The sequence below is a fragment of the Eucalyptus grandis genome, chromosome 11 (genome assembly GCF_016545825.1).
Source record: "Eucalyptus grandis isolate ANBG69807.140 chromosome 11, ASM1654582v1, whole genome shotgun sequence".
Classification (NCBI taxonomy): Eukaryota; Viridiplantae; Streptophyta; class Magnoliopsida; order Myrtales; family Myrtaceae; genus Eucalyptus; species Eucalyptus grandis.
Genome location: NC_052622.1, coordinates 17093546 through 17115645, shown reverse-complemented (window position 1 = coordinate 17115645; position 22100 = coordinate 17093546). Strand labels below are relative to the sequence as shown.

The window sequence follows — 22100 nt, the reverse complement described above, 5'->3', positions numbered from 1 at the left end:
CTCCGTGTTAAAAAATTGCTTTGATTAGCAAAGACACGTTTCGATTCAATAATTTAGTCCGAGCGTACTAAATTAAGGATTGATGGGCATACACGATACCGATTTTGAATGAGTCAAGTTGCACGTGGACAAGAACATTTCTTCTTCTCCTCTTTTCTCTTCCCTCCCAATTCTTCGAAATGTCCTTATATCCGCGTTCATAACAAGAAGAGAATTCTTCAAGCTGTCTTGACAGAAAAAACGGCAGATTTGATTAAATAATATTTCGACTACTCTTTGGACACGTGTTATTCAAATGGCAGTACATAAAAAAATTAATCGTTCGCCTTAACATACATTACAATTTTGCTTTAATATATAATATGATTCTTAAATTTTTAATCAATTAAATATGGTATATAAACTTCTGTCATGCATTTCCAATAAATGGTTTTAGAGGTGATGATAGATTGATAGGTCTTCAATTTACGTGGTGTTTGGTGACCAACTTGATTTTTGGGCAGGTGAGTATTGTAGTGTAACAATGTAGACTCACTTCATGGTTTGGCTAAAAAAAAGGGGATGAAGTTGCACATTGGAGATTTAAATTAAGATTAAGTTAATGCAGAAGCTCCACGAATATTGTTAGGATGCATTTATGAATTGTGTTAAATAAGTCTCATAAGTGTTGTTGAGTAATTAATATATCATAATCAGGTCATATCTTATTTACTTAAATTTTTAAGTGATGATTTTCTAATGAAGGTATCGGGTTTTATTACGTGCATTTTCAATAAAATATTATCTTTTTATTAATTCAAGATAAAAAAAAATAACATCATCGAACGTTTCTATTTAAAGAACACATCAAATAAATTTAAGATTCAAAGATCGGTTCACGTGTTAACTTAAAGTTCATGGGCCATTTGTTTTGTTATCTTGTGAAATAATCCATGCAAGCAAGAAGGGTCCAAGCCGACGCAGCCAGTTGCGGCGTTGACTTTAATCGCCCAAAAATCTCTTCCCATCTCCACCAACCTCTTGTCGTCGTCGTCGTCGGCTGAAGCCGTGTCGTGTCGAGTCATGTGCGTAGCCCGCTTCGAGGTTTCCTTGTCGGAGAGAGAGAGATATATAACTAGCCCAACCGCTGCAGCAACCGGCGATGACGACGTCTCGTCTCGGAAGAAGTAGCTTGCCTTCCTCGCAGCCTTCTACGCATATCCCCGGACGAAGCAAAGGAAGCGCCTCCGTCCCGCCTCCTCCGTCCCGATCCTCCTCCTCCTTCCCGATCCTTCCGTTTCCGTAGCAGCCGGGTAAGAAATGGCGTCGCGGGCGCGCCCTTCTCGCTTGTCTCGTTTCTGGGTTCGGCCTTTTCCTTGACGGCAAGTTGATGGGGGCGTGGGGCTTACTGGGTTTTTCGATTAAATTGAGTTGCGATGTGGGCGCTCGCGTTCTTGGCGGTTTCGTTTCGTTTCCTCGTCTCGCTCTTTCTCCTGTCAATTTGGTCTCCTCTTGAGTTGCGGTCGGTTGGGATGATGCTTGACACGGTTAGGAACGTTGTGGGGGTATTGCTTGAGCTGGTGCGCAGGGTCTTTTCGGTGATCCGGTTAGGTTCCTCTGTTCTTGCCTTCCGGATTGATTTGTCTATGTGGGTCATTCCGTTTCGGGCTGGTGAATTGGGTTCTGTATTGGAAAATTTGTAAATGTTGACGGTTTTTTGTTATCTTTTGTTTTTTTTTTTTGCTGCATGGTTGGGGAGATTGTGAGATGATCTGGTTCGTTTTAATCTTTTTGTGGACTTCATATGGAGTTTGGTGTCTATGTAGCATGACGGAAAGCTGTAGCAATGCGAGTCGGAGCTCTAGCTCGAGTTTGAACAGCAGCTTCCATGATGATACGGAGGACGACCAAACCATCGCGGCCATCTTGGCAGAAGAAGAGAGCTCTAAGGTAGATGGGAAGCTTTCAAAGAGACTATCTCACCTGGATTCTATCCCGGTATGTTCTTGCCTCCTTCATTTTACGGTACCTAATATATCTACCAGATTCCTTTCTTTCCTAAGAAAATTCATGTCTACCACTCTCCTTGAGGCAATTAAGGAGGTTCTTTTTGCTTCTTTTTGTTTGATTATGGTATTGTTTACGCCAACCTTCGTCAATTACACTGACGCAATAGCTTGACTGGCTATTTATGCAATTGCTAGAAATTTATACTCAGTCTCAAGTAGTGCATGTTTTTGGATTGTAATTCCTACTGATTTACTTCATTGATGGTCATTGCTTCTTATTCAGTGTAGGCTTCATGACATCTTCAAATGTTAAGTTGTTTTTTTTCTTCAGACTTGACCATTTATATAACACTAACTGATGCCTAAGTTAAAAAATTCTCCGAATGCTGGAGTTAATCCATATATTAGGCCAATCTATTTCTAATGTTTCAGCTCCAAAATATGAGAAGACACACTAGCACAGAGTAGTTATTGGTTTCCCTGAAGACTAGATGTAGGCACTGTGCACAACATTTAACCTTTTTTGGGGCTTACATCCTAAAACTTGTGCTTGTTGACAGATGGCTTCAAAGAATTCAGAGAAGCAGCAGCAATTTTTTTGTTTTACTATTGCTTGGTAATGTTGAGTTCATTAGTGTTGAACCCTGTACCCTGCGTCTCCACTCTCATTGTCACTGCCATTAAGCGAAATTCCTAGTAGCTTGGTATGACATTGCTGGTTTGAGCTGTGGATAGTAATTACAACGGGCAGGTGATTTACAAGTTTACTATGTTGGCAGCACACTCCTCGGGTAATTGAAAAGATTCCTGACGTAAGCGAAGCATCATTGGATCATGAGCGGCTCTCTGAGAGGTTTGCAGTCGATCATGTTTAGTGTTAGAATATACCGATACTGTTATGCTAGGTTCAGCATGGTCCTCTTTATGCAATTTCATTTTCCTAGTATTCACCTCTCTATCATCAACTAATTTTTGTTTTATTGAACGGAAGATTGTCATCAAAATTAATCGCTTGTTTCCATATCCCGAATATCCAGCTACTTGGTCCTTTTCCTATTTTGGCTTTTTGTGTTTTCTTTGCATCATGCGATAATACTGATAAGCCTGAATTAAAACATCTTTTTGATATGACAATTGCTGCCGCCCCTTTCCCTTTATCTATGATGGTTATCAATTCAATATGGAAATGCTGAGAAGTGAAGTCATATATGCCATGCATGTTTATTTATTCTTAGGTCTAATACACTGCATCTTAGGAATGCATTCTTTGTTTTTCCCCTTCTCTCAGATTAGTGACGTATAATCTGGAGGAGATGCAAATTGAAGGTGATGGAAATTGCCAGGTTTGGCTCTAGAGATAATTCTTTCATGGTTTGTCACGATGGAAAGCCATTTTGTGATGCTATTTCAAATTGAGCAGTTCCGAGCATTAGCTGATCAATTATTTCGCAATCCAGACCATCACAAGGTTGTAAGGAAGGAGGTAATAAAGCAGGTATGATTGATACTTTTATCCCAAGTTTTTAATAGTACTCCCTTTGATCTTCTGCCTCTGCAGAGATGTATTGGAAGAGATGTAATCAAATGCCTCAAAGATTGCTTATGTTGTCTATTAAAATTTAGAAACTTTCATCTTATGATTTTGTCTGCTTTGATTCCAATTTTCGTTTTATTCCAGCTAAAGCATGAGAGGAAATTATATGAGGGTTACGTGCCCATGAAGTACAGGAGCTATTTAAAGAAGATGAAAAAGTTAGATATCTTCAGTAACATAGCTTTGTTTATTTTGCTATCCATATGCTAGTTGTGGTTTTCCCGAGTCTGATTTTTTTTTTCTCCGTATGCCTCCAGATCTGGAGAATGGGGAGACCATGTCACGCTGCAAGCAGCTGCAGACCGTGTAAGTGGAAGTTTTGTTGTTGGATTTTTTTCTGTTTTTTTTTTCGGTCAAGTGAGCATACCTTGCTGAAAGGCCTAATGTTTTTCAGGTGGCATTGCTGCTGTCCAGTTTATCTTTTTGTAGACTTGAATAACCATTCATGTTGTGATGTGAATAGGCTAAAACCGTGTTTGACTTCAGTTTCGGTATTTTGGGATATGATTTCTGGCATCAGTTACCTAAACTTTGCTAAAGTCTTTCATAGCATGTTATTCATGCAGGATCCTGAGTTAGTAGCATCTTAAGCTGAATGACCTTGTTTCCAAAGCATTCAAAGCTCTCTTAAGGAATAATCTGCAAACATGAGCTTTGTTCCGCTCTAGTTGGACTTCTTTCTTCAGTGTAACTATGTCCAACCTTTCAGATTTACTGCCTTAAATGAACTTTTAGAAAGACATCTTTCTGTCAGACTAGCTATTCCACAGTGACTGAGTCCGATTGCATTTAGTTTTGCCAAAAATAAGAATAGTAAACATATATCTGTTTCAAGATAACTAAAGAGTCCACAATCAAACTCAATTGAATGAGGAAAGCATCATATAATTCTATCGGGTGTGAAGTTTGAAGCAACTAACCAACTAGATGGCAAGTCTTTTTTAGTCTTGAAAGAGCTTCCCCTGCATCACTGTCTTCAAATTAAAATATCGCTTCTGTCACATGTTGCAACATTTTGCCAGCCTTAAGCTTTCTACATGCTCTTTTTTTTTTTTGTGTTTCTGATTTGGTCAGTTTCTCATTATTTTTTACTACAATTTTTCATGCTATTCTTCATCATGATCTTAGTTTTTCCCTCTTTTAGTAAATTGAAATGCCTTTCTCTGATGACTTGTTGACTTATTCATGCTCGTTTGGTGATATTTGTAGTTTGCAGCAAAAATTAATTTGGTGACCTCTTTTAAGGAAACTTCATACATTGAGATTGTTCCAAATGGGAAGACTCCTACAAAAGGTAAATAATAATAAATATTGTGACAATTCAGTAACCTCCCTGCATGTTTGAGCCTACTGGTCGTTCCCATTCCTTTTGTAATCTGTCCACCCAAAGATGGTTTGTTTCCTTTTTTCTATTTTGTTTGTCAATAGTGATAATACTGGTATAAATAACTGCTATGAGCCTTTGAATTTAAATGTCTACCTTTAACAATGTGTCTTGTGCATCACATTGTCAAATTTTTGTGGAATTGGATTGCCTCTTTGCCTTCACAAAGCTACAGATGACAACATAGCATCGAAATTATATAAAGGGAATAGCAAGCAGTACCCTCAATTGGTAACCAAAGCCCTTGCAGTGGCCCTTTTTTTGTTGCTGGAAAATATTAATCCAATGGTTTTTCGTAACTTCTCATTGTTAAAAGTAGATGCCTCTCTCTTCATTATCTAAATAAAGATCCAACAATAAAAAATTTATGTTTTATGTCAAAGCAGGTTCTTTTTCCATTTTGGATTTTTATTGGCTACGTGTTTTTTTGACTCTCAGTTTGATTATTGCGTTTGTTATTGTGGGACAAATATGTTAGTATTACTTTGGTAGCTCGTAACTCCAATGGACCACTAAGTAGCCATCTCTGCATGATACTCGCCGGCTGTACATTGTACTGTTTATGGCAATTCATGTGAGAGACCTGGTTGAAGTGCTGCTTATTTTTAAATGCTGGCTTATCACGGCCTTCTTGTGACTCCAGAGTTGTGGCTCAGCTTTTGGAGTGAAGTACACTACAATTCATTATACGAAAGAGGAGGTGAGGATGTGCAACCTTTCATATCTTTGCTCTTCTGCTTATGGTGACTTCTCATGTCTCTCACTCTTGGCCCTAAATAACAAAAGATGCTTTGGTGGTTTTCGTTTTCTGCAGATGTTCCTGCTCAAAAGCCCCGAAAAAAGCACTGGCTTTTCTGAAGAGTCAATGTTATCATGAGGTCGACCTGCAGCATTGGCAGCTGTTAGTGGAATGCATTGTTCGCATATGCTGTGCTATCAGCGTTACTTCAACTGCCGAGAAAACTTAGTTTGGAGATCTGTTTTCAGATCATCGTTTTCTGTACATAACAGCAGTCCTAGACTGAAGAAGACAGACACTCGTGGGCACATGACAACCCAGAGTTCACGGAAATAACTTCTATTGTAGACCTTTCTGGTTGTTTTTACATTCTTTGGAACAAAACTAAATTGGAGGAAGATAGCAAACCAAAGACCTGAAGTTGTTTAAAGGAATTATAAATTGAAAGGTCATCCTTTCCATATTCTAGGCATTGTATTTATTCTTACATAGCTATGGAGTGGTCGGTATGGGGGATCTATTTCAGGCATTTTGACAGGGTATGGTAATGAAACCTGGTGTTTCGTGAATTTCCCAAAGACATGAGGACGTTGCCGATTCTCTAGCTTTTTAGCCGAAAGCATAGTGAAAGATTCGAAGAAGCCGATGCATCTCACATTCAGAGATTTTCGGTATCTCATATTGTTGTGGTTCATCTTATCAGTCAGGGGGGATAAAGCCGGAGTCTCCAAAGATTCGTTCCTTCCTTGAACTAGAAAGCATAGTCGAACTGGAAAGAAATTATAGCGAAATCGGAATCAGGATTTCGTAGGGACTCTAGAATGATTCGGTATGGTAAGCCATTCTTTTCCATGGCATAGCAACAAACTGCTACAGGAGAAGGAAGATTCAAAGGATATACTTTGAGTGAGCCCTACTCTGAAGAAAATGCCTCTATGGTAGCAGAAACCCAATACAACCGTCTTTCTGCTTTGAGACAGATATATAGTGGACTAAAGGGAACTTCAAGGACATGAAGTTCTGTGAATAGAGAATCGATACGAGGTTCCTCTGACATTGAAAGTAATTTCAAGAATGACAAAACGATAATCACGCGTCGATCCCCATGTTGTTGTTGTACACATGAGCAGACTAACCTTCTCAATTATGAATTAGAGTCCATGCCCTTCGTGATCTCACCTAACGTGCGAAGGCGGGAACGATGATGCATCACGCTTCGAAGGGTTTTATCGAATCTTTGGACGGTCACATCCACGTGGATACTGCTTTTGCTTTTACAAGTGCATTCCCTTTGCCGTGATAACTTTCTTCTGTCCACGCCTTTTGGTTTGGAGTTATCTATCTGTTCTTTTCATGTAAGATGCCTTCAAGTACTGCTGTTCACTATTAAGAAAGAATTCAAGGAACCAAAGAGTAACACGCGTCGAGCAAATTGAAAAGTCTAGTTAGATCACCATGCATCTAAATCATTTCCTGTATGCGCAAATCTCGGGTTCACCGTTGCTGTCAAACCAGCCCGAAACGCGGTCCCGGACAGCAAACACGTTGTCGGCAAGCATCGACATCTATCAGAATACGTATATGGACCATTATACGTTGGAATATTTATACAGTGCTTCTCCGACACGACGGTTGAAATACATTCATTACACGCCTGTAAGAAATTATTACTACACTCATTAGTTGCAAAAGTAGAAAAGAAGAAAGAGAAACATCGTCCTTTGATGGCTCAAAGCTCCAAGAATCCTTCCTCGAGGTATCTTTGGAGATCGTCTGGGCGGGTGATTGATTGTAATGACGTCCGTCGTCAACCCATCAGTCAAAAAAACGGAGCCGAAAAATGTCCAGACGAATCCGAGCTAAACACATGACGCGCCCACGGTCTGTCCGATCTTTACTTCTGATGGCGATGATGATGGAGACCCATTAGAACCTTGCAGAAGACGACACCTTTCTCTCTCTCTCTCTCTACCCTGCGGGTCTTGTCTTCCTCTCATTGGCTTCGATTCAAAGCCGCTTCGGCGCTTCCGGCTTTTCTCGTCTCGTACCAAGGTGGGTCGGTTTCGGTGGTTGCCCATTCTCTGCCACGCACCCCCATTTCGGAATTTCTCCTCTCTCTCTCTCTCTCGCTCTCTGCCGACCGCCCTGAGGTATTCGCAGCTACTCTCTCTTTCTCTCTCTCTCTACAGTGTACGAGGTGGGGGGTTGCCATTACTTCTTGTCGCTTCCGTTACTCCATTTCCGTGCTGCATCTAAATTTGTTTCTGCATCTGTGGTCTTGACTTTCCTTCTCTTTCTGTCGGCGCTCTCTCTTGTTTTTGCCATTTTTCCAATCAATTACGCGACTCCTGAATTTTTCGCCTTTCCTGTGAATCTCTGACACCGTTGGACTTCGCGTGTGTATGAATTTCTGGGGTGCAAATCTCTGCCCTCCCTCTCTTTGAACCCGAGCAATTCCTTTGATTTGTGAGTGTTCTTTTTATTTGTTGAGAATTTGCTTTGGGTATGCATCCGCCAATTCAAAGATCCAAACTTTCTCCAATAAAACTGGACAAGATCGGCTCTGGGATCCTGCACATCACTTCTACTTCGGAAGACCACTGAATAACTTCCATATCGAGAGGCATAAAAAGGGTTGGAAAAGATATTGTTGTCCACCAATTCAAAGATAAAGACTTTCTCCAATCTTGCTTGTCAGTTCTACTTCAAAAAACCACTGAATCACCTCCAAATTGAGGGGCTCAAAAAGGGCTGGAAAAGGAAACGCTGTCCTGTGATCTAGCCCTGAATTATGATTGCCTGACTGTCAGTGTTATAATTTGCAGTGATTTAGTTCGCATCAGATGGTGGTGGAGACTAGAAGAAGAAGTGGCAGCGATGGCAGCAGCACCGAGCTGGTTCGGAAAGTAGTACTAGGAATAGGATACTGTATTCAGGGGCTGAGGTGCTTCCCATGGATGGCTGTCAACTTCTTCCTCAAGGATGGCCTCAATGTGGAACCCTCCACCCTCCAGATCCTCCAGAACGCGGCCAACCTTCCCATGGTCGCCAAGCCTCTCTATGGGGTGGTGTCCGACGCATTTTATGTTAAGGGCCAACACCGCCTGCCCTACATTGCTCTCGGAGGTAAGTGTTTGGGGTCCGTTTGTTGGTCCAGCATCTACGTTCTCTTGGTTTCAATGAAGAAGTATATGGATGCTGCTTTGGAGATTAGGGGTAAAGCGAAATTATAGATGAAATTAAAGTCAACTATCTTGATGCTTCTTGCTTCACACCTTAGTTTCCTTTGATGTTCAACTTGCTGCAATTTGTGTATGTACATGAATCGACTTGAGCTATGATAGACAGTAGATTGTTGTGGGGCTCAATGGACAAGAACTTGTATTCCTCTATTTAGCTGGTTAAATATGGATTTGAGAGGATTGTCTGACATATAGTAGTGCATTATTTCCTCTAAAGTATGGCAGAACTAAATATAAGAGGCACCTAGGTTTTGGATAGATATTTTCCCAGTTCTACAGTTCTTAGAGACACCTGGATTGAATAAGTAGAAGTTCATTTTTCTGACCGTGAAAATCTTCTGAGAGAACAGCATGAATGAAATAATCGCATGCCTTCTATTGTTAAATAGAGATCTTTATTTTCCTATCATGGTTTGAACTTCAGAGATTTTAGTTATTCATCATAAGTCAAAGCGATATCATTGTATCATAATATTAATAGAATTGCTTCGCTGCAATCGTATCTGCTAGTATATCTATTTGGATGGATTCAACTTAAGTCTTTTTCTCTCTTCTGTGTATGCAGCATTCTTGCAAGCAGTGTCTTGGCTAGCCATAGCAATTCTCTCCCCATCAAGTATAACAATCCTCTCGATTTATCTCCTCCTAAGTAATCTTGGCGCTTCAATCGCAGAGGTAGCAAATGATGCCATTGTCGCAGAGGTAGGCAAACAGCCTGCTTCATCTTCGAAGAAGAATAGGTCGTCTTCGTCCGGTGACCTCCCATCATTTGTTTGGATGGCTTCCTCTTTCGGCGGTGTCCTTGGGAACCTTCTGGTTGGTGTTGCTATCGGGAGAATGTCTCCGCAGATGATGTTTCTGTTTTTTGGCCTTCTCCTCGCAGCGCAGTTTATTGTTACAATCAGTGTCCATGAAAGCGCTCTTGACCTCCCCAAAACTGTGACGAAAGCAGGGATTGGGAAGCAACTTTCTGATCTCTTATCTGCCCTTAAAAGACCCGAGATTGCTAATTCCATAATCTGGCTTGCAGCATCCTATGCAGTTATTCCAGCTCTCACTGGGACCATGTTCTTCTACCAAACAGAGTATCTCAAGATCGACACATCGGTATTGGGGATATCAAAAGTGTTTGGCCAAGTGGCAATGCTTCTGTGGGGTATGGTTTATAATCGTCATCTGAAGTCAGTCCCACCAAGGAAACTGATTTCTGCAATTCAGGTTATGATGGCCCTGTTCATGGTTTCAGATATTCTCTTTGTCAAAGGTGTCTACAAAACAATGGGAGTTCCGGATTCGTTGTATGTAGTCATCTTTTCGGGGGTCATGGAAGTTCTCTTCTTCTTCAAAATTCTACCCTTCAGTGTCCTAATGGCGCAACTCTGTCCACTGGGGTGTGAAGGATCTTTAATAGCTTTTGTCATGTCGGCCATTGCCTTAGCATTTATAATCAGTGGATTCCTTGGTGTTGCGCTTGCATCATCTGTTGGTGTCACAGGAGATGATTTTTCAGGACTTCCACTGGGTCTTGCAATACAAGCGGTTTGCACGCTGTTGCCGCTATTTCAATCATCATGGATCCATGATGCCACAAGATCCAAAACCAGGAGTAAGGGGGAGTAGTTACTATAGTAGTGATGCTTCATCACTTTAATTCTTTTGTATGATTCAATTAGGTATCTATCAATAAACCGACACGTAGAATTATACAGGTGGTAGAAACTGTGAGCTGTCGTTGTAGCTAGGTGTATCTTTGAAATAGTCCTGCTGAAGCTGCTGTCATCTCCTTCAAAGGTTTGCAAGATCCCTGTTTCCAACAAAGGAGTGAAAGATCTCTCTATCCAATGTCCTCGACACGATCATTTATTCAGCCCTTAATCGTATAGAACCTAGTACTGATGCAACTATTCTTTTGTTGAAGAACTGTGTATGTGATCTGGCAATTGTGGAGCTGGATTGAGTTCTGGTTGACGGTGCCTGGCCTCTTATACATTTTTAAAGTGTTGGTTGACACCTACCTCCAGAAATCTCACGACCGACAAAATTTTGGTCATGTTTATAAATTTCCCTGATTTCTGCGAAGCTGAAGTTTGATTATCACAGATTTCAGAACAATATGAAGAAAAGATTGAATTGTGTTCACCAGTTATCCATCAGAACAAGGATGTTTGAATTCTGTTCACCAGTTATCCATCAGAACAAGGCTGTTCTAAAACTAATTCCGGCGCATTAAGCTTCATGTGAAAATTTGTCTTGCATAAAATCTGGAGGATGTTTTAAAACCAAGGATCCGATGGTTTGCAAGGAATTCTGCAGGCTGCGCAAAATGCCTTATGGTTCCTCGGATGGGTCCTTCGATATTCTTCCACTGTGTGGCCAGCTCGATAGAATATCTGGCAACCCAGACAACAAACAGCTTTAGTTTTCCCTTGCCATTGTTCCATAAAATATTTAAATTCTGCTAGAAATGCAGATGACCAAATGTGGTGATATTCTTCAATGTCCTAGAGAGAACTTGTGCTGATGTTGATACCAGTTTTTAAGTCTTTGGACGGTTCTCGTGTACTATGTTCCTGACTATGTTCCTGAACTAGGAGACGTGAATGAATATGATAAAAAGTTGGATTTTGCAGCTTACTATGGTAACGAAAGACTGTCTAACCGTTGATGAGTCGAAGTGCCGGCTATATAGCATTGCTGATAAGTGGTCACTCTACCGACCCTTGAACATGCACCAGGTAGACAGTTAATCACCACTTCCAGTACAGTTTAGATATGCAATCTGATTGTTCCAAACTCTGCTTTTGTTTCTGGATGATCTATCGTTCCATTTTATCCCCTTCCTCGCAAGATATTGATATTGAGGATAATGACAGATCACATTTTTTTAGGAACCTAGTTGCCGTCAGAGTAAAGTATCAAATCCGATTCGGGCGGATTCTTCTCCCAACTAACGAAGGGAACTACTCGCAATAACGAACTTGCAAAAAGGATTTGTTTATCATAGAGAGATTTGTTGTTGACCCTGCTTTACCCGAGAGTAGAACCTAACTATACCATGGGAATCTTGAAGCTGTTGTTGAAAAATTAAAGATTTTGTTTTCCTTCTCCTAGCAAAAAGGGTTAGAGGTAGAATGTAAGCTCACTGTTTTTACACCAAGGAAAGCGAATATGAGTTGAAGCGGACCCACTTACTAATCAGCAGCCATGTCGATCATGACCGTTTTTCTACCTTGTCACCAGGTTCTGCAACCTCTCCTGGAGATCTCTAAAATTCAGGCAATTTAATTGATTATCGAACATGTAAAAAGTCTGCATGATTTAGCTCATCTGTGAGAGCAACCTCTTATAGCCAATCCGACCGTGCAAATATAAGGACCACCTCACATTCAATGTGCGTCAATTGGGGGGCCATAACCATTTCTATGCGACTTCTGCCATGTCCATGCAATCCGAAGGCTTTCTCGAAGATCTGTATACTGAGCTGTCCAATTCAGCTCCTGCCTTATCTTTGAAGGATCGCTGTAAACTTCGGCGTAATCCCCTGGCCGACGATCAAGATATTCGACTTTTATGTTGACCCCTGTTGCAATTTTACACGCCTCAACAAACTCCTTCACCGATTTACCTGAGACAGGAGAGACCAGAAGAGCTTTCAGTAAGCAGGAGCTACTGTAGAGGAGCAAAAGAGTGTTCTAATAATCCTAAATGCACTAATTTGTTCAATAAGAAAGCGTGAACATAACTACTTAACATGTTGGGGGTTATACTATATATCTCTTCCTACATCCGTTATTAGAAATATAAGTTTTTTAAGACCTCTTCCTGTGCCAACATTGTAAGTCTTCACTTGTTGAGATTCGGCATTGGCCAGAGCTTTCATATGAGCGTCAATGAGGTCATTGACATCGATATAATCCCTGATGCAAGTGCCATCGGGAGTGTTATAATCTGTCCCTCTTACCTAGAAACATCATCATGAAGTCAGTATCTTTAAATTCATCAGTTCTATTCACGGTTTCACAGGATGTTACCATGAGGAAATATAACTCATACCTTCAACCCAGTAATAATGCCCGAGGCAGCATCAAAACAAGCACCTGATATCCGACCATGTTCACGGAGTTCCGGTCGGGGAGCTTCACCTAATCTGCCTTCTGGATCTGATCCAATGACATTAAAATATCTGAACATGTAGTAGTTTGGCGGTTAGTAAGAGTTTGAGCCCTCTGCTTAGGACTAAAATATATGGTGAGTGAGCTTTTCTTTCAGTATTTGACCTCAACCATTTTTAAGGAATCCTCAGTGAAAGAAAAATTATGAAAAATGACAGATGATTTAATTGAAGTATACAGAGCCACGAACCGCAGGATCACGACGGCCATGTCAGAATTCTTGGAGAAATCCTGTATAATATCTTCTGCCATCTTTTTGGCTTTTCCGTATGGATTGATCGGGAGCTGCACAATGTATTTAGTTGTACAGTCAATTTTTCTACATATATCCAAAGATTTGTTTGAACAGCAAATTTAGTATCATATCACGTTTATGTTTGCACAATGTTAGCAGATGACGTTAATCGCTAGCCATTCAATTGCTTTGCTTTGGCATCAGCACGTCATTTCAGCATCTTCAGCATGAAATAGAGCAGAAGTTGTAAACCATAAGAAACTTACTTGAGGAGTTTCTTCAGTGATGGGCATCTTCTTTGGCTCTCCATATGTTGCACAGGTACTCGAGTAGATCAATTTCTTCACACCATGGGAAGCCATTGCCTCTAACACTACCAAAGTATTCGATGTGATATTATGGTAGTACCTGCCAGGTACATTAAAATTAGCATCAGTACTGGATTGCCAAGTGACATACTTGGCAAAAAGATGTTCTGCCTAGCTTTCGGAATTTGATTGGGATGTCAATTTTATAAGAAATGATGAGCATGATGCTTACATTGCCGATCTTAGTGAGGGAAATGCTTTTCATGGTGTGATGGCCTTTATAGATGAACTTGATGCTGGAAGAATTAGTAAAAGCACAACAACGCCTTAAACGTTGGTGCGAAGTGTGTGAAAACCTAGGTGTCTCATTTGAAGGTGCTTGCATTAGACCGGGTATGGGAACTAATATAGAAAGCATAAGCTTCCAGTTCAAAGAAATTCTTATGCTGACCATGAGAATGCCATATAATGAACAATATATAAGATTTGTTTTGTTAGGCCTTCGAAATTGTGAACAGCCGCCTCTTTTGGGTTTCAGAAACTGGAATTACCTAAGAGGATCCAGTGTGCTTTCCCCAACATAAGCTACAGCTGCAAAATGAATGACTGCATCAAACGCATTCTCTGCAAAAATTTTGTTGACCTGCCATTCGAATTTAAGGAGAAACAATCGAATTTTCCCCTTCCGAGTTCATTGGAAAAAAGTGATTCAATAAAAGATAAAGTCAGTATGTTTGATAAAGGTCACCGTAGGACCATCAGGAGGATACTGCTCTTGGATCTCCCAGGTCTGCATAAATAAATTGAAGACGACCAGGCTCCGGAAATAGCTTCTCGAGAACTTTGACTGCACCTATATTTCCACGTGAAAGGTTGTCCTTTGAAAGCAAAGAGAAGTCGTTTGTTGATATGCACTTCAACTTTTGGAGTATAAACTTGAAAAATGAACGCTGCACATTTCTGAACACGGCATACCACTATTGTGACTCGATGTGAATCTTTTAATAAGCGTAAGGCAGCATGAGAGCCTATATAACCGGCACCTCCAGTCACCAGAACGTGTGTCACTCCTGCTTCGTGCTGCTGAAACAGGCCATTCTAGTATATTGAACAAAAATATATCATGCATGATGAGCTCTAAGGCCAATAAAAGAAACAGAAAGAATCCTATCGCAGTATTTTGACTCAGCTATTCATACCTCTTGCCTTGAAAGAGTAGGGAGAGAACTATTAGACTTGTGCTCCCCATTCCCAGAAGTAGACTGATCATAGAATGAAAGGAAGAATTCAATGAGAGCTCAGAAAATTTGTTGGCTTGGCGACATATATTATCAACTCAAATGATGGTCAATTGAGTCGAAGGAGTCAACATGGATTGAAAGGGCCATTTAACCACAGATGAAAATGTTTTGAAGTGTAAGATTTGACTTATTAGTCAGGGCCAGCGTCATCCATCTAAATCTGTGCGAGTAGCTAGAATTGGATATTTGGTGTGAGAAGTATTTGCAGGAAGCAACTGCGCTTGAAACTTGTACTGAACAATATGCACAGAAGGCACTCGTTTTCATTATTAAATTGCCAAAATTTGGGTCGTACTAGGCCAGGGCTATTGTAAAGGGTTGGCTGTCTCAGCATCACGATCCCAAAGATGGTAAGAGCAGAGGCCAGAAGCACTGTTCCAGCGAGAATGCTCTTCTGCTTCCGGTCGTTAATATCCATGCCTACAAATGCAGCAGCAATTAAGTTACTGGTAAGCAGCTTATTGGATTTTATGCATTGTATGCAATATGCATAAAGAACCAAAGCAACCTCACACTCAGATTTCGTTTATCAATGCAAAGAAAAAGAAAAGGAAATCTCCCAAAGTAATAGCCCAAATATAGACTTTGAGAAATTTGAGTTAGCCAGAAGTTAAATCTAGATGGCCTAAAAATTTCCCCACAGGCTCCCTATACAAGTGAAACAATCAAGTCATGATTGACAGAGGAATTATTTGCAAGCCTGATGTTCTATTCATCATTGCAGGGATCAACTCAACTTTGTATTCTTTGAAATATGTACGCTACTCTTTTTTCTTTCAAAATGCGACATTGCCTATTTTGACATGAGACAACTAACACGGGAGCATCAGAGAGTAAAGCATCTTAGACAATTACATGAATGTGAAATGAAGAGTTGCTCAAACAACAGCAACTGAGTTTTTTCTTGGCCAAAATAAACCGAGAGTTGACATGCCACGAGTTCAATCGTTTCATTACCAAAACAGAATTCAAACGCTGAAAAGCAGGGAATCATGAGCGTCGAAACGGATAAAGAAAAGAAAGCCAGAAAGGCAAAAAGAGGTGTACAGTGATAGTTGACTTTCCAAATACCACAGAGATCAGCAATCTCTCTCTACACTGGATGAGGACGTAATCAGCAAACACCAACAGTCGTCTTGAGCAATCAAATCAAGCTAAAACACACAATAGTAGCATTGCAAGATCGTCCATAGAAGATCGACGCCAATCGAATCTTGCAGAGAATCGATTGGAAGAAAAGTCTTAACCAAAGCAGCAGAAGCATCACCAGTAAAAAGCAGAGAACTAAACATCAAGAGAGCAATCCGTCAACAAACATGTCTGTGAACTATGCATGATTGAATTGAATTTGACCACCATCTGAGACAAGCTTCAGCAGAAGAAAAGCAACACCCTCTGAGTTCAGAATTCACGGATGCAATCTCGTACCTGAAGGTCCTGAACAAGACTCGGTATGACTTTCAGGTGCGGGTCTGTTGCAAGAAACCTCGGAAACTGCGAGCTCTGTGCATTAGAGAGGTACTTCCCTGACCATCTACAGGCGGCTGGAAGAAGACAACGAGAGCAGGAAAGAGAGAGAGAGAGAGAGAGATGCCCAGGCGGGAACTCGGACCAAGTCCTGGTCTTCTAGGTCGTCACCTCCAATGCATCATCAGCTTGGACAAGGAAACGGTAACGTTCCAACATTGGACTCATACGCTTCCATTCCAAAGAAAGGATCCGCAAGAGACTTATTGCTCCACTTTCGGTTAAAGTCAACGACCCATCAAATGATCTCTCGAGGAGTTCGATTGAGTGCCAAGTGTACATGCATTCTTGGCTAGAAATCAAGATCCGAGCGGGGACCGAGTCACTGCGTTTCGCATCCTCTTAAAGGCAACTTCCGAGAGCTCGGATGGTGGAGGGACAGGATTTTCGAGATATTTTTCCTCGCGACTTTGTCTGGTTGGTTTCCCTAGTTCATGTGGGATATTTGATTTCATCTAGAGCTCAAGATATTCATCTTGTTTTATTCATGCTATATTGCATCTAATTTGCTGGTTGCACTCTTGGTAAGTAAGTATGAGCTAAAATATAACCTTGATTGTGATATGATAAAAGGGCCGCACTTTTTCCACTCCTTTTGGTTTTCAACATTCCCATCGCTTTTAGACCTAAGCATATCATAAGACTACTTTGTTGAACTCTGGTATGTAAAATATTGGGGTATTTCTTCCGAGTGAGGAAGAAAAAATTACACTTGAGAATTAGGGAATCCTCCAAATGGGGAGGGTAGACTTTACCACACCTCAGGTGTTTGAGGAATTGGTAGGCCAATATAGTAACTGCCCGCGCTGATGAAGGTGGAACGGTGGGTGAAACATCCACTATAAAGTCGACCGATGCTTCGCATAGTTATCTCTCAATCAATTTGTTGCCCTTTTACTCCCGATTGAAATGAGAATATTTTCTTTTATGGTCCCCATTTTTCATTAATTAGGATTATTTCTTACCCTTTTCTTTTTCTTTGATTTCGATTTTTCCAAAAGATAATTACCCAGGTTCACATCAAATAATAAATATTAAGGTTAAATGTGGGTAACTCTTAATTAATTTTTATACTTTTTAATTCTTTTCTTGCTTTTGTATTTTTTGCCCCATTTGGGTCAAATTTGTGTTCGTCTTTTTCAAAAATAATAATTTATTTGGCAAATAACTTATCGGTTATTGTGTTAATGAGTTATATATATAAACCTAAGCACAAATAAGAGTGAAAAAAGTATTTACTACTTTTAACAAATACATTCAATTTACTCATAACTTAATATCTGGCATTACGTCATAATCCATGTATTTTAATTGTTAAACTTTTGTTTTATTCAATGAGTCTAATAGTCCAATTTTTATTTAATTTCTATGCCATCAAAGCACGATTTTTTAAAATTTATTTTCATTAAAACGAAAAGTATGACAAAATTAACTACATTAAAAAATTCTAAACATCTAATATTATTACGCAAATTCAAAAGTAGCTGCTCCTTAAAACATTACCATACGGAATATTATCTTTGCCTTACTTACATTGAATAATTATCCGCTGACAAGAGAATTATCGAAATTGTAATTGCATTATAAGACAACTCATTCAAACCATTTGCAAATATATATTTTTTGTTAATTTCAAAAGCATCATAATTTCTAGAGAACCATTAAAGATAAGAAAAGTATCTTAAGTACAAATGTAATGCAATAATAACAAGTTGCAAATGTAACTTCACAAAAGTTCTCCCCTGAAAGAGGGTACTCTCTGGGAAAATAAATATTTTACTTGAATTAGACAATAAAAATATTCAATTGTATTAATAAGAGAGTTATTAAACACTTAAAAACTAATGAATAACTGGGAATAAATTTGAATGTTTTAATGCGAGAAGCTCCAATCTTGCAATAGTTCTTTCAGGTTGAATTGTTGCATGCTTGAGTCCATTGTGCCTACTATATTTCACCACCATCAATTCTAATGTTCCTTGAATGTGTTGATCTGAGATCTTTGCCTTTTGATTTACATGTCCAGCTATTACGGCCATAACTTTGCGTACTGCATCTCTTCCTCTATTTAACAATCTCAAAATGCAAAAGGATTGTGTCATGTAGAAGTTACTTCTCATTCAATTTGTGAATTGAAATGACCACCTTTATGATATGTAGCGAAGGGCTCATATAAGAAAGGGTCACTTGCTTGTACAAATTGCTCCATTTACTTTTGAACAACTTTTTCTTGGAAAGTGGCCCCTCTTAATACCTCCTTTCCAACTAATAAAGTAGTTGTGGAATGAATCTTCTTCCTTATTTTGAGTAATATCATAATCAAGAAGGGGCTTCATATCAAGTCTCCATTGAGGATTAATTATATCTAGAGGCAAATTATTGAAATACTAAAATCCCATCTCATGTGGACATGAAAGGCCCATGGATTGCATAAAATGCCCAGTACAAGCAGATAGCTCAACCATACTTTTAGAAATCTCATATTACTTGAAAAGCTTGTTTAAAGCAAACACTGACACGCGAGTAATCAAGTTCTTGTAAAAGAGGATTGTGAAGATGCTGAGAAACTCTTACCTTTTCATTCAAGAATTTGGTTTTGATTTCCTAAACTTGATTCTTAACTACAAGACGTATTTTCTTTTTCATCTAAACTAAATCCCTTGTTGAAATTTGTAGATATGTTTTCAAAGTTGAAATTTTCATTTTTTGAAGTAACTCGATTCCCAAAATACATATGGAAGTTTGTCCAAGCACGCACAACTAACTCTTTGAAAGGAAGCTATGTCTTTTTAATGTAATTAAGAACCGATAACTTGTCCTTATAATGATCTTAAAATTTGCAGATATTTCATCATATTCTACTTCATCCTTGAAGTTTAGACCCTCAAACCCATCAGACATAAAATATATATATATATATATATATCTTAATCATTTTCTTTTTCAAACTAAGATTTACATTTTACCACAATATTCTTATGAATATGTCAAACTCACAACAAGTTTATACTTCTAAGAAAAATGTATTAAACAGCATCAATGCCAACTCTCTATCAATGACAATAGCTAAATGTTGACACTTGGCACTTAATGTGTTGCTAAACACCGTTAAAACCCAAAACTTAATCTTCCTCTTCTTCCTTTCACAAAAATGTAAAAGCATGAGGAGAAAAAAGTATTAAAACGGGAAACTCCAATGGTATTTAATAAAGGCATTTAGTGTGTATTAGTCTTGTAAGTGTTATCCATTACAAAGACACATGAGGCCTAGTGCCATGGAGATAAGATGAGAGAAAAATAAATGCATTAAGTGACCCTCAACATCAAATTTAAAATTGTATATGAATCCACCTGCACTAGGTTCATCCATGAAGTTTGGATAATAGTGCGACAATTTTTATATTCACGATCATTTTCGTGTTGTAAACAATTCTGACAATAGCTTGAATGTTGGGATTTCTTTGTCTCAAGGAAGAAAGAATTTGGTGAGGAGGTATACCTACTTTAGACATCTCTTTCCCACACAAAGTTTCAACTTCAGATAAGTGATGACAAGCAAGATGTTTGGACATATTACTCATAGGATTGTCATTATATGACATGTTTAGTATTTGGAGTGACCGTGATCTCTTCTTTTTATGAGAATGGACTTCAAAGGGATAGAAACTTAAATGAAACTCGGTCTTTCTTCTTTGCGAAAAGCGTGATGACCAAAAGGTCAGCAAGCTTTGCCAATGGCAACAAATTCGATCGACATTAGACCATGAGAAAGAGTGAGGGAGAGTTAAGAGAGAAAAGGAAACCAAAGCCATTATAGTGACAATCAAGCAAGATAGCTAAACTCGCCATTTCACTTAAAATCGATGGCCCAATGAGACCTTCTATAACATAATATTGTAACATCATGAGGTCTTGTGAATTTCGTAAAATCAAATAGAGAAAATTTTTTGATACATAGAACTAGATTTGTACTAGTATCCATGAGAAAAAGGATGAAAAACAATAAATCAAAAATTGATTAATGGCAGTAAACTAACAAGGTAAATTAGCACGGTATACATGGCATATTCCAAACCGATCATTACTAAGTGATGGTAGAAGTACACCTTACAACATAGCAGTCATTTTTTAGTCACAAAAAACTTGAAAATTCAATCTGCCCCAGCTGTACATGCTATGGTACGTCACGCGCTATTCCAACAAAGAAGGTAACGGCTTTGGAAATGGCAAAAATCCTAGGTTCAAGGGTCGATTCTACCTGCTTCTTAAGCCAAAAACGATTTTTAAAAGGGTCCAAGATCGGATGGAAACCAGCACTGATCCACATGTCATTTGAGTAGGACCATGATGACCTAACATATGCGTTTTCTCAAGCCCCGACAACCCTAGGTCGAGGTCTAACAACACCATAGTCGAGGGAGGGGGATATAATAACGATACTTGGAGGTAGGGCCGTTGAATGAATAGGTTGGGTGGAAATTGATTAGACCCAAATCAATACAATTTAGTGGCCATACTCAACCGATTTATTAAAATACATTCATAATTAAAATTCAACCTATGAAAATTTGTAACCACCAAATCAACCCACTTAACCGTCTTTATGTGTATATGTTATTTGGGATAAAATCAGAATTTCGACCATAAGATGCTAAATGATTGGCTTTCAATATTTATATTGATTGATAATGAAGTATAATAGAAAGTTAGTACTTGGTAATAAATTTATAAAATAGTAGCAACAAATAATGTGGAGGCACTGAAATTTTAATTAACTTGAATATAAGATAATGAAAAAGAAAACTTATGACGATCATAAATTGTAATGACAAAAAATAAGATTAGAATATTATATAAAAATAACAATATCAAATGTAACCAAGAAAAGATATACTTCAATAACTAACGGATGATATTTATAAGATTAATGAAAATGAAAAATAATAGGGGAAGAATTGCGCCGTCTTAATATATTTAATAAGGATGAAGTTAGGCCCATCTTGCGAGCCCACCAATGCTTCTTTGAACTTGGAATGATTGGAGGAGTTAATTATTTTCTCGTATAAGATAAAGAGGGAGTCAAATTAGGTTTGGATAAACTGCGAACTCATCTAACATCATTCTTTTTCTATTCTAAACACATTCGTAATATATTTACTGAATATAACTAATTTATATAATAACCAACCCATCATTTATGGATTAAGAAATACATCCATGACTCAATTTGACACCAATCCAAGGGGATTAGCAAAAGTCAGAGAGATTGAGATTTGTTGTTGATTAAAAGTGAGGTCACGGATAATTAAGGGTTCTTGAGTGTAAATTGAAGAAGAATAATTTGTCCTTTTTTAATATTAGTTAACGAGTCGTGACATTAAAGATTACATGTGCATGTGCCCCGCATGAATACCATGTCATAACTCGGCCTCCAACGTGTTTTGGGTGCAACGCGCGCTCGAAAAAGGCCTTAGCAAAAGTCAGAGTGGCGAAGAGATTGAGATTTGTTGTTGATTAAAAGTGAGGTCACGGAGAATTAAGGGTTCTTGAGTGTAAATTGAAGAAGAATAATTTGTCCTTTTTTAATATTAGTTAACGAGTCGTGACATT

At 38.9% G+C, this 22100-nt stretch overlaps 3 protein-coding genes across 7 annotated transcripts; 2 read left to right on the top strand and 1 right to left on the bottom strand.

Annotated features, from left to right (window-relative positions):
• The first annotated feature begins 960 nt into the window (after positions 1–960).
• Positions 961–6223, top strand: LOC104425164 (OVARIAN TUMOR DOMAIN-containing deubiquitinating enzyme 11). Its single transcript, XM_010037772.2, has 10 exons — positions 961–1292; positions 1806–1977; positions 2768–2841; positions 3277–3331; positions 3409–3483; positions 3667–3740; positions 3840–3888; positions 4792–4876; positions 5610–5666; positions 5781–6223. Exons 2-10 carry the CDS (start codon positions 1807–1809, stop codon positions 5822–5824), a joined length of 684 nt encoding a protein of 227 aa, XP_010036074.1. The 5' UTR covers positions 961–1292; position 1806; the 3' UTR covers positions 5825–6223.
• A 1204-nt stretch (positions 6224–7427) lies between these two features.
• On the top strand, positions 7428–10997 carry LOC104425161 (probable folate-biopterin transporter 7). 3 transcript variants are annotated; one of them, XM_010037764.3, is made up of 3 exons: positions 7428–7757; positions 8531–8831; positions 9513–10997. In XM_010037764.3, exons 2-3 carry the CDS (start codon positions 8549–8551, stop codon positions 10565–10567), a joined length of 1338 nt encoding a protein of 445 aa, XP_010036066.1. In that variant the 5' UTR covers positions 7428–7757; positions 8531–8548; the 3' UTR covers positions 10568–10997. The 3 variants fall into 3 exon arrangements, with proteins under 3 accessions (XP_010036066.1, XP_010036065.1, XP_010036067.1); XM_010037763.3 differs by having other exon boundaries at positions 7429–7855; XM_010037765.3 differs by lacking the exon at positions 7428–7757 and adding an exon at positions 7867–8171.
• Positions 10998–12023: 1026 nt separating this feature from the next.
• Positions 12024–16850, bottom strand: LOC104425163 (probable UDP-arabinose 4-epimerase 2). 3 transcript variants are annotated; one of them, XM_010037770.3, is made up of 11 exons: positions 16392–16850; positions 15259–15383; positions 14862–14924; positions 14638–14742; positions 14433–14540; positions 14214–14305; positions 13621–13762; positions 13310–13404; positions 13001–13130; positions 12764–12908; positions 12024–12572 (listed from the first exon to the last, which is right to left on the bottom strand). In XM_010037770.3, the coding sequence occupies exons 2-11, from the start codon at positions 15379–15381 to the stop codon at positions 12334–12336; spliced, it is 1242 nt and encodes a 413-aa protein (XP_010036072.1). In that variant the 5' UTR covers positions 15382–15383; positions 16392–16850; the 3' UTR covers positions 12024–12333. The 3 variants fall into 3 exon arrangements, with proteins under 3 accessions (XP_010036072.1, XP_010036071.1, XP_010036069.1); XM_010037769.3 differs by having other exon boundaries at positions 14638–14745; positions 16392–16849; XM_010037767.3 differs by having other exon boundaries at positions 14638–14760; positions 16392–16848.
• Positions 16851–22100: the final 5250 nt, after the last annotated feature.

Excerpts from the sequence above, each read along its gene's own strand:
- LOC104425164 (XM_010037772.2), top strand. The coding sequence starts at position 1,807 with ATGACGGAAAGCTGTAGCAATGCGAGTCGGAGCTCTAGCTCGAGTTTG. Across the intron at positions 1,978-2,767 it reads CTCACCTGGATTCTATCCCG|CACACTCCTCGGGTAATTGA; the intron begins GTATGTTCTTGC and ends CTATGTTGGCAG. Across the intron at positions 3,484-3,666 it reads GGAAGGAGGTAATAAAGCAG|CTAAAGCATGAGAGGAAATT; the intron begins GTATGATTGATA and ends GTTTTATTCCAG.
- LOC104425161 (XM_010037764.3), top strand. The coding sequence starts at position 8,549 with ATGGTGGTGGAGACTAGAAGAAGAAGTGGCAGCGATGGCAGCAGCACC. Across the intron at positions 8,832-9,512 it reads GCCCTACATTGCTCTCGGAG|CATTCTTGCAAGCAGTGTCT; the intron begins GTAAGTGTTTGG and ends CTGTGTATGCAG.
- LOC104425163 (XM_010037767.3), bottom strand. The coding sequence starts at position 15,381 with ATGGATATTAACGACCGGAAGCAGAAGAGCATTCTCGCTGGAACAGTG. Across the intron at positions 14,925-15,258 it reads TTTACAATAGCCCTGGCCTA|TCTACTTCTGGGAATGGGGA; the intron begins GTACGACCCAAA and ends TTCTATGATCAG. Across the intron at positions 14,761-14,861 it reads CTACTCTTTCAAGGCAAGAG|AATGGCCTGTTTCAGCAGCA; the intron begins GTATGAATAGCT and ends TCAATATACTAG.